This window comes from Topomyia yanbarensis, chromosome 2 (assembly GCF_030247195.1).
Source record: "Topomyia yanbarensis strain Yona2022 chromosome 2, ASM3024719v1, whole genome shotgun sequence".
Taxonomy (NCBI): Eukaryota; Metazoa; Arthropoda; class Insecta; order Diptera; family Culicidae; genus Topomyia; species Topomyia yanbarensis.
In genome coordinates this window covers 324,584,775-324,596,061 of record NC_080671.1, presented here as the reverse complement: position 1 = coordinate 324,596,061, position 11,287 = coordinate 324,584,775, and the positions used below count along the sequence as shown (strand labels likewise).

General features: G+C 40.7%; 1 protein-coding gene across 2 annotated transcripts; it reads left to right on the top strand.

The window, feature by feature from the left end:
- The first annotated feature begins 387 nt into the window (after positions 1-387).
- LOC131681263 (uncharacterized) lies at positions 388-9,016 on the top strand. Of its 2 annotated transcripts, none has more exons than XM_058961978.1 (3): positions 388-491; positions 8,357-8,479; positions 8,550-9,016. In XM_058961978.1, the coding sequence occupies exons 2-3, from the start codon at positions 8,363-8,365 to the stop codon at positions 8,778-8,780; spliced, it is 348 nt and encodes a 115-aa protein (XP_058817961.1). In that variant the 5' UTR covers positions 388-491; positions 8,357-8,362; the 3' UTR covers positions 8,781-9,016. The 2 variants fall into 2 exon arrangements, with proteins under 2 accessions (XP_058817961.1, XP_058817962.1); XM_058961979.1 differs by lacking the exon at positions 388-491 and adding an exon at positions 550-687.
- Positions 9,017-11,287: the final 2,271 nt, after the last annotated feature.

Genomic DNA, 11,287 nt, shown 5'->3' with positions numbered 1-11,287 from the left:
AGATGTCAAAATCCGTGCGATTATTAAAAGGAACCTTATGCTTGATAAAATAATTTATTCTGAAATAAATATTTTCCAGAATATTTGATTCCACACGAATATTGACTTCATTTTGCCCCACTCTCCCGTGGAAGGAAGCGCGCAGTTAACCGTTCTCAACGTGATCCACCCTGAAGAACAACGTAGCGGTTATTTTGATCTGTGTTGAATGTGAGGTGGAATATCAAATACGACTAGCAAGAAGTTGTGTGATAACCACTACTAATACCAGCTTTAGTACACTATCGCAGCATCACCTACTAGGGATCGCTTCGCTTCCGAGCGGAGGCGTGTTTCTTGATGCTAAAAAACTGCTCGCGATCGATGCCTTGTTTTTTGCTAAATAGAGCACATACGATATATAAGAACACGACTTCGTTTCGTCAGTAAGTAGTTGACTTTCCAGTTCTGAACCGTTAGCAAAAAGGACCTTCCCGAGGCCTGTATCAGATGTGAGTATTACGGTTTGTGGTGATAAACAGATTATTTGCCTTTTTGCTACGTTCTGGTGTTCGAACGGGCTTGTCAAGAAACTTAAAGTAAGCTGCCCTGTGAATGAGTCAAGCGCTCAGGAAGTGACGAACCTGATTTTCTGTGTCATGTGAAGAACTGTAATAATTCGATTCAGTGGAATAAGATTAGTTTAAGGTGATTTTATGTTCAACAAACAGTTATTTATTTCCAAACTGGTGATAATAATTTGTCAATTGGTTAATAACTAGTGAAAGAACAGAACTGAGGAGGGCAATACAGAGAATGTTAGTATATTCATTCAATTTCTATAAAATAATGCCACAATTGAAGAATATTTCCTAAAATTTTCATGGGAAAATACTGCAGATTGAGTGAGTGATAGTGAATCTCCGGGGGCGCCTCGCCGAAAACTTGTTGTAATCCAAAATTTACTGGGCCAAAATTTTGAATTTTTGGTAGTACTTCGAAGAAAAATATCTGATTTGTTCTTAAAAAAGTAGGTAAACATGTGTTAGCGACAAATATTATACAATAAGTCAGCAGAGAGTAAAACAAGAAAGGCAAGTTCAAGACAAAGTTTCCTTTTTGATCGCAAAGAATTTGTCCTTGCAAGCAAAGTTACTGTTGTCTGTCACCAGTCATACGTTTCAGTGCTAAACAATCAGCTTTCTTATACGTTTTCCATTTTGAAAGGTCAGTCTATATTCAGACAGTAACTCAAATAATTATTTTGGCAAATTCAAAAATATTTTTTACCTGAGTTGATTTTAATATATTGTATTAAAACTGCTACTCTAAAATATTGTTTAAAAAGAAAAACCTCTCGTTTCTAAATATTAATGGATAATGGATTTTCATCCACTGAACTCTAAAATTATAGTTGAGAAATTTCTTTGGCAATGTGTTTTTATGAATTCCACATTTTACGGGTTGTTCTGAAGTTTTCCATTATATTTCGAGTTCTGATTAACGGATTTTGCCAACCGAATGTCTGAATGTTTTCCACTTCCTTGTTAGGTTCACCCAGACTTTTGGGATGGTTGAAATAAATAAAAAGATTGAAGTAGGAATTATTGTCTAGGTTGGAACTCAGTATAGTTAGTCCAGATGTTTGCGGAACCACGGACTTGACCTATTCACCGGGCTACTTGTGAACACACTAAACGACTTCTACCTTACGATGTCCCGTAGGTGAAGAGGTTCTGTTTGCTGATGAGACCTACTGACTTACTAGCTATTCCATTATTTTGGTGATACACATTAGCATCACTGCGATTATGAGCGGAAGCCCATTTCTGTCACATTATGATACAACCCTTTTCAAATCATCAGTAGGTGATGATTCATTATGTGGCAAAGATTCCGAAAAATAAATGTATTTCCTGTCTATGCTATCAACAGGCATATTGACTATAAAGGACGGTTCTTGAATCAAGAGTATGGAGGCTCTTCCTACCTGCACAAGACGGAAGAGATTCACAGTTGTACGTTTATGCTGATGGTGCGATCAGAGTACTACACATTTCATCACCAGCACTTATTGTGCTGCAACTAGAAGATTTCAAACACGTTGGCTTATATAGCCGGTCGAGGTATTTGTTATATTTTGGAATTGGTAGGTTTGGTATTATTTTGAAGATAAAGGATTTTTTTCTCTTTAGACAAGAATCTTTTCTTCATCCTGCTTGAATTAAATATTACTATTATAATTTATTTATTTATATGATGTTACATCAATTAACTTGATAAAATCTGATCAACAATTCTTCTCCATAACAGTCGGTTCGCGGCTGCCCCTCTCCACCCACGGTTGCGTCCGATACCTTCCAGATCTTGCTGCACCACCTAGCCCGCAGTGATCCTCTTCGCCTTGTAGCTGCAGTATTTGAGCAGAACACAATTTTAGCAGTATTGTTGTCCGGCATTGTCGCACCGTGCCCTGCCCATCGTATCCTTCCGGCTTTGGCCACCTTCTGGATACTTGGTTCACCGTAGAGCCTAGCGAGCTCCATCGCCTCCACACACCGTTCTCCTGGACGCCGCCAAAGATAGTTCTAAGCACACGGCGCTCGAAGACTCCGAGTGCTTGCAGGTCCTCCTCGAGCATGGTGCGTGGGTGAATTTTTTCGCAATTTCTTTTGGAGCCCATAGTAAGCACGACTTCCGTTGATGATGCGTTTTCGAATTTCTAGACTGTTATTATTATCAACCGTTAGCAGAGATTTGAGGTATATGAATTCCTCCACTACATCGAATATATCCCCGTCGATCGTAACACTGCTTCCTAGGCGGGATCATTCCCTCCTATCAGCATGTACTTTGTTTTAGACGCGTTCACAACCAATCCAATTTTTTCTGCTTATCGTTTCAGTCGGGTGTAAAGCTCAGTCATCGTTTCAAATGTTCTCCCAATAAGGTCCATGCCATCCGCAAAGCATGCAAATCGGCTGGATCGTGTAAAAATCGTACCTCGGTTGTTAAACCCGGCTCCACATAACACCTTCTAGTGCAATGTTAAACAACAGGCACGAGAAACCGCCACCTTGTCTTAGTCCTCGGCAGGATCCAAATGGGCTTGAGAGTTCACCCGATATCCTCACACAGTTTTGCACCCCCTCCATCGTTGCTTTAATTAGCCTTGTGAGCTTCCCGGGGAAGCCGTGTTCGTTCATAATTTTCCATAGCTCTGTGCGGTTGATGCTATCGTATGCCGCCTTGAAATCGACGAACAGATAGTGCGTTGGGACCTGGTATTCACGGCATTTCTGGGGGATTTGCCTCACGCTGAAGATGTGGTCTATTGTCGAGCGCCCGTTGCAGAATCGGCCAGATAACTTCATCGAACAATCTCCTATTAGGCGTCGGAAGATAGCCTGGGATAACACTTTGTAGGCGGCATTCAGGATGGTGATCGATCTATAGTTCTCACGTTCCAGCTTGTCGCCCTTCTTATTGATGGGGCAAATAACCCCTTGCTTCCACTCATCCGGTAGCTGTTCGGATTCCCAGACTATCAGTGTGTGTAGAGACGAATGGCCAGCCTTTCCTGGCCCATTTTGATGAGTTCAGCTCCAATACCATCCTTACTAGCTGCTTTATTGTTCTTGAGCTGTTGAATGGCATCTTTAACTTCTCCCAGCGTGGGAATGGGCTGGTTTCCATCGTCCGCCGTACTGCCGTAGTAGTCTTCTCCGCTGCGTTGCCTTTCTGCATTCGTTTCTTCATTGCCGTTAAAGTGTTCACAATAGTGTTGCTTCCACCTTTCAGTCACCTCTCGTACATCCGTCAGAATGCTTCCACCCTTATCTCTACATATTTCGGCTCGCGGCACGAAGCCATTGCGGGATGCGTTTAGCTTCTTATAGGATTTTCGGGTTTCTTGAGAGCGGTACAACTCTTGCATTTCCTCACACTCTGCTTCTTCCAGAACGTGTTTTTTATTCTGGAATATGCGGGTTGTTGCTCCCGCTTTAGTCGGTATCGTTCTACGTTCAGCCGCGTTCCATGCTGCAGCATCAATGCCCGCCCTGCGTCTTTCTCTTCTAGAATCACTCTACACTCCTAGTCAAACCAGCCGTTCCGTTGACTTCATTCCACATATCCGACGACGCTTTCAGCTGTGTTGTTTATGGCTGCTTTCTGCTTTGATAATATTCCCGCAGTCTTCAAAAGGAGCCTCATCGAGCGCACCCTCATAAGGCAACGCTGCCTTCAGATTCAGCGCGTATGTTGCGGGGACTTCTGGTTGGTTCAGTCGCCCAAGATCATATCGAGGCGGGCGTCGGTATCGTGCATTGTTAATTATGGAGAGTTTTGGGCGCAGTTTCACCATAACCAGGTAGTGGTCCGAGCCAATGTTAGCTCCACGATAGGTTCTGAAGGCCAATAATGTCAGAGAAGTGCCGACCATCGATCAGAACGTGGTCGATTTGTTATTCAGTCTGTTGTGGTAACAAGTCTGTTTTGCAGTTGTTTCGATCCTACGTCACAGACCGAGAGATAGCGGTTGTCATAGGAGATGGGGGGCTTCATTTCTACGTCAGGAATTTCTCAAGGAAGCCACTTGGGACCGTTAATGTTTCTGCTATACTTCAATGGTGTACATCTAGTTCTGAAGACTCCACGATTGTCCTTCGCAGATGACCTCAAGATATTCCGCCTAATTCGGACAATTGATTTGCAGATTTCAGATTTCTCCTACAGCAGCTTGATGTCTTTGCTGATTGGTGTAACACGAACCGCATGTGCGTGAGCCCGAAGAAGTGTTCGGTAATATCGTTTTCACGGAAAAAAGATTCGATTCATTTTAACTACCACCTACTAGAAACAGACATTGAACGCGTCAGTCACGTTAAAGATCTGGGAGTGATTCTGGATTCTCAAGTTACGTTTAAACAGCACGTCTCCTATGCAGTTGGTAAAGCATCTCGAGCACTGGGATGCATCTTCAGAATAGCCAAAAATTTTACGGATATCTATTGTCTCAAATCGCTCTACTGTTCTTTATCGCGATCTATTCTAGAATATTGCTCTGAAGTTTGGCGTCCAAACTACAATTATGGCGTTGAGAGAATAGAGTCCGTTCAGCGTTGCTTTCTACGTTTCGCGCTTCGTAGATTGCCGTGGAGAGATTCTTCCCGACTCCCTCGCTATGAAAACCGGTGTCAGCTAATTCAACTAGAGTCCCTACATGTTCGAAGGAATACTGCAAGAGCCTTGTTCATCGCTGACACTCTGCAAGGTCGTATAGATGCCCCAGCTATTCTGGAACAAATCAGCATAAACGTCGCTCCTCGAACACTACGCAACAACATTATGTTCAGATTACCATTCCGACGCACTAACTATAGTATGTATGGAGCCATCACTGGTCTGCAACGAATTTTTAACCAGGCAGCTACTGCATTTGATTTCAACGTTTCTAGACAAAATCTACGTATACATTTTTCCAGACTATTTAATCAATTAGCTAACAACACTTGACCTTTTTATTTGTTTTAATTATTGTATGACTATTGGGGTTTTGATATGCCTGTTGATGTATTGAACAAATAAACAAATAACCTCCAGGTGTACTTATGTGGGAGGCTGTGCTGGATATAGGTACTACGTATGACTATATTCTTGGAGGCGGCGAAATCAATTAGTCGTAGGCCGTTGTTATACGTCTTCTGGTGTGCCGGAAACTTCACAATAGTCGGTCTAACTTTCTCCTCCTGGCCAATCTGAACGTTCAAATCTCCTATGATGATTTTGACGTCGTGGCTTGGGCAGCTGTCGTACTCGTGCTCGAGCTGCGCGTAGAATGCGTCCTTATCATCATCAGTGCTCCCGGAGTGTGGGCTGTGCACGTTAATTCTGCTAAAGTTGAAGAGCCGACCCTTGATCCTCAACCCGCACATTCTTTCATTGATCGGCCACCGATCACGCGCTTCTGCATTTCGCCCATCACGATGAAAGCTGTTCCCAGCACGCGTGTATTGCCCCAACTCTCGTAGCAAACCCCTCTTGAAACGCTATTGTGCCGAACTCGCGATCCTTCATTGCATCGGAAAGTAAGCGGGAGCTTCCGATGAAGTTCAAAGACCTACAGTTCCACGTCCCGAGTTTCCAATCGGTAGTCCTTATTCTTTGCCTTGGTTTTCGCCGATTGTGCCGGTCCGTATAATCTCGCTGATTGTTCGTTGTTTGATTTTTTTTATGGCTGGCTTACAAGGCCTCACACCAACCCCCTAAATTTCCGGGTGACCATAGTGCATAGTTTAGCTCGCTAGCACTCGGACGATGATCAGCCGTCCCTAACATGGGGAACAGACGCTGTTGTAGGCCGCTCCTAACATGGAAAACAAACGCTCCAGGTTTGCCGAAGCAACCTCCCCTTCCCTGTCTGTGTACGACCATAGTTTCCACCGGGGTTGGTTACCCGATCTCCACTATAGTTGCTCGTACCCCGACCTGTACCGCGTGGAGGTAGGGATGGGCGTCAGCTAAAGACTACGCGTGGGGTCTATTTTATTCATTCAGATACGCAATACCCAGCCATTTACCAATCAATATTACCATGGATGCTTCAAAAAATTTCGTTAAGTTTTTCATTTGATTATGCAAAAATATCATCAGCGTATCCCCACCAGCGTTTCGATAACACACCTCCCTCCTTCAAACTTCTTCTACTGCTAAGTTAGCCATTAAAAAATCACAGAGAAATGGTGAAAATGGGTTGTTAGTTTCTTAGTTTCTTTATAGAAAGCCTCCCGGAATGTGACCTAATTTCTTTCTGTGCAAAACCGAGTTAATTTTAAATAGGACATTACTCTACCACAGGCTATTGCCATTTTGAGTATGTAACCAATCCTCTAAAAGGTTAACTGAATCTTGGGAAAAAGATGGCTTTTCGAAAAAGATTCCTTTTTGTCATGTTCGGTAGCATCAGAGTTCTGAAGTATAAGCATCGACAAACTGAAGACACTGTATTTTCAAATTTGGCAAGATATTATTAGAGAGTCGACGCAGAATTTTGTAACTCGTACTGTCCATTCCACAGTACGAGTTACAAAATTTTCAGTCAACTCTCTAATAATCATCGAAGCTATTCTATGTGTTTGGAGATCCTCCAGTAGAAGTTTGGACAAGAGAAAATAGACAACCATAGTTTCAAGGCACTTAACTCAAAGAAGTTGGGATTTACTTGAAATGGTTAAAGGAAACTATAGCCTTTGAGATATATGTTCTAGTTTTGTTGAACATGTGACAAATAGTGACTAAATTTTGTAAACATATACCGATATTTGACGAAATATCTGGTGATTCAGGGCAAATGGCATACACTGCATTTTATTTATTTAATTTTATTTAATTTATTTAATTTAATGTTGCATTGTCGGAAATGGAATATTCTATTAATCAATGTGATAATAAATTCCGAAGTTGATTCAATTTTCTCGATTTACTTTTCATGAACTCAACCGGAGTACAAAGTTAATCAATACCGCTATACTTTTTACTTGAAACGTTAATATACGATGCTCCGCTCATTTGAATTTGAAAAACTCCTGCTCGTTTGAATATGTCAAACTTATCTGGTCCAGACTTTTACAGATGGAGCTACTGTTCCGATCTAATTTAGTTTAAATTATTTGCCAAAAATTTTCAAAGAAATCGTTCTAGTTGTCATGTCGGTTTGTCGGCGGTATAAGTACAAACTCTTGTGTACTATTAACTGAGCGACTAGAAATTTTTGGGCATATTTTGACATTGATTTATGAACCATTTAATTTTTTGAGTTAGTGCAGTTGTTGCAGAAGGATTCCAAGCGATTGTTGTGCAAATAGCGATGAAAACCACTAAGTTGTTAACCTAAAACTCGATATAAACCTCTCCCATGAGAGATTTTACGACCACCTACTCGAATCAGCAATCTGTTATGATAAGCGTTCAATAACTATCTAAGATTGAAGAGCGCGTATTGTTTTCCAATTATTCATGTTTATTCATAAGAGAAAAGCATGATTAATATAGTTTTCCAACAACAACACACACTTTGCTTATGCAATAGAATCAACCGCCGGCATGCAGCTTGTACAGCTTGTTAAACTAGCCGCGAATTACGTTACGTCAGCAACTATTCTCCTTCTTTCTCCAGTTGCGATTAGCGTAATGGAACTGATACGCACCGGTCAGGTGGTGGTGAAACCAAAACTTCCACAAACGCCCATTTTCGCTCTGCCCGCTGAACTTACCGCCCAAAACAGCATTAAGCCTCATTTTTAACGACGATCGTTTTATGCAACCAACATTGCGATTCCATTCCACCCCCCGGTCACTAATTATACCGTTGTTGCAGATCAAAATGAACGCACTCATCTTGACTTTCGCCATCCTCTGTGCCGTTTGCGGTGCATCCGCCCAGATCTATCTGAACCAGCCGATTGCCCTGGCGCTTCAACATCAGCCAGTTCAACACGAGGTACGTATTTATCGGTTATTCGGTAAAATGTGTGTTTTCCCATCCAATTATCTCTGACTTTGTTTTGCAGCCGGTCTCCTTGGCACATCCGGCTGTGGTGGAAAATGCAATGCACGAAGCTCAGTACCCGGCGGAGCTGCAGAATAACTTTTACAAAAACCCACACATTGCCGAAGCGCTTGCGAAGGAGTCGTGGTTTGGCGACAAGGAGATGCCCGTGTTTGAGCGAGCGGCTGATAAAATTCCACGCGATCGTATTGCTAAAATCATAAAGAATGCCGGATTTATCCGCCGACGTTAAGCTGGGTTAAGAGTTAGATTTGGTGCAAAAATATTTCTAAACATGATTGTCTCAGGATTGTGATGCTGAATATTGATTGGAATTCGACGAATGTGATGTTGTAGCTGTTCTTGATAGATTTTTTGTAAATATAGATTAAAAATGTTCCTGAATCGAGTGTACTGATGAATGTTGTGCCTGGAATGTATTGATACTATTTATTCTGTAAATAAATATCTTTAATTTATTTTTTAATATATTTGTTTTATGAATTAAATCGTCGTTGTAAGCGGTTCTCAAGGCCTTCTTTACGAAACAATCTTTGGTGGAGTAATTTCAACTTTCATAACTCTGACTACACCTAAGAAATTACTGAGCACCATTTTATTGTTCATATATTTCCAGCAATCTGTCTACCTGTGATGCATAGACCTGTCTCGTCAGATAAAAACCTATTTTTCAAACTAAAACTTTAATTTTCAAGAATATTCTCGTAATACCAATATGTTGGTAAGGATCGTATTCAGAATAACACTGTTGTATGTTCGGTAGTCTTAAAAATAGAGAACGATTCTTGTGCAATACAATTTAGGGCAATGTCTAATATTTTCACTCCAAATTTCACCGCATACACGGCGCCCACACTTATTGGCTATGGCTGGATAGTACAGTGGCAGATATTCCTATAAGCGCACGTTCATTTTCTATAATATTGAACTAATGATTGCATATAAGTACATTGCTGTTTTGTCAAAACATTACATGAGTCATGACATTGTAGTTGTTTGTTGTTGAATTCGTATGGTGCCTTTTCCGATTTATTGTGACAGAATCTCTTTATTTGAACAAGAAATTCCTATAAGCGCACACCCATTTTGGCAACACTTACTGAGTTGCATTCACACACACCATTAAAATCTGTCATTATATCGTGTATCAGTTGTAAATGAGTGCTTGCTGAACATAACCAACGTGTCCGAAGCGGGATTGTTTTTTAAGTTTCACGATGCCTAAAGCGACATTTTTGGATGAAACTCAACCGAGATTAATCCTTGAACTAAAGGATGTCGGCTTAAGCAACCGTGCAGTATCTGAGGGGATCGGTAGAGGTGAAACCGTAGTACGAAATTTCCTGAAGAAAGATGAAAAATATGGAATCCGGAAGAAAAATAGAGGTAATTCCAAAATTACCAACCGGGAACGCAACCGAATTATTCAGTTGGGTGAGACAGGAAAGTTCAATTCTTCAGGAATAAAGGAAGAACTGGAATCACAAACAGGAGAGTTTGTCAAATATTGCGTGGCTCTGGACATATGGTGTACACAAAAAAAACCAAAAAACCCAATCTGACACCAAGACATATTCAGGCAAGGTTGGATTTCGCCAAAAATTATATGTCTTGCTTGGAAGACAGAATGGGACAACGTAATATTTTCTGATGAAAAGAAATTCAACATCGACGGTCCCGACTGCTGTGCATATTATTGGCACGATCTACGGAGGAATTCGGAGGTAAAGACACCGATGGCAACTATTTCTACGAGAATGAACTCTTAAAGCTACGTTGATTTATGAGACAGTGTTTTAATACCATTTACTGAAGATGTAATGAACAATGAGTTCATTTTCCAACATGATAACGCTGCAATTCATGTCAGCAAGGCATCTAAACAGTGGTTTGCCGAGCGAGATATCTCGTTGCTGGAGTGGCCAGCACGAAGTCCTGATCTAAATCCCATTGAGAACCTTTGGGGTATCCTGGCAAGACGAGTATACAGTGGTGGACGCCAGTTTGGAACAGTCAGTGAGCTTCAATTGGCTGTCAGAGAGGAGTGGCAAAAAATTCTAATAAATATGTTGGAAAATCTCGTCGATTCTATGCCGAAACGAATTTACGAAACAATTCTGAAAAATAGAAAACAAACAAAATATTAAAGGTTGAGATTTATTGTTTTTATTACATTAATATTAAATAAAATTAAAGCTGCGCTTATAGGAATTTCTGTCCACAAAGTATGTTTTATTTCTTCAATCCAAGTATTGATAAATAAAAATAAATATTTACTACTTCAAACAGCATATATTACAGATACATACCGCATACAGTAATTATTGACGTCGTTTGATTTTTTAATCGCGCTTGTGGCTGAAAATTTGCTATGCGCTTATAGGAATTTCGGTCACTGTAGAGTGGGACATGGTTATATGAAAAAAAAACAAAATTTTGCTCCGAGTGACTTTTTGGATCCCACTTAGCTCCCAGAACAACTCTGCAAATTTTTAGCTCGATCTATATTTTACTATATTTTTGCGCCCACGGTTTTAAGTTTACATGGGATTTCGTATGGGGAAATCGTCTTTTGCAAATTAATTCTTCCAAGTGTCGCCCGTTACCTCCTAAAAATATTTATTTATTTATTTATTTTATTTATTTCAAGTCGTCAATCAGATGTAGACCGGTTTCTTACAATAATTATTAAACTAACTTAACACTAGTTAAAATTTTGGTTTACTTTAACCTGCTGCT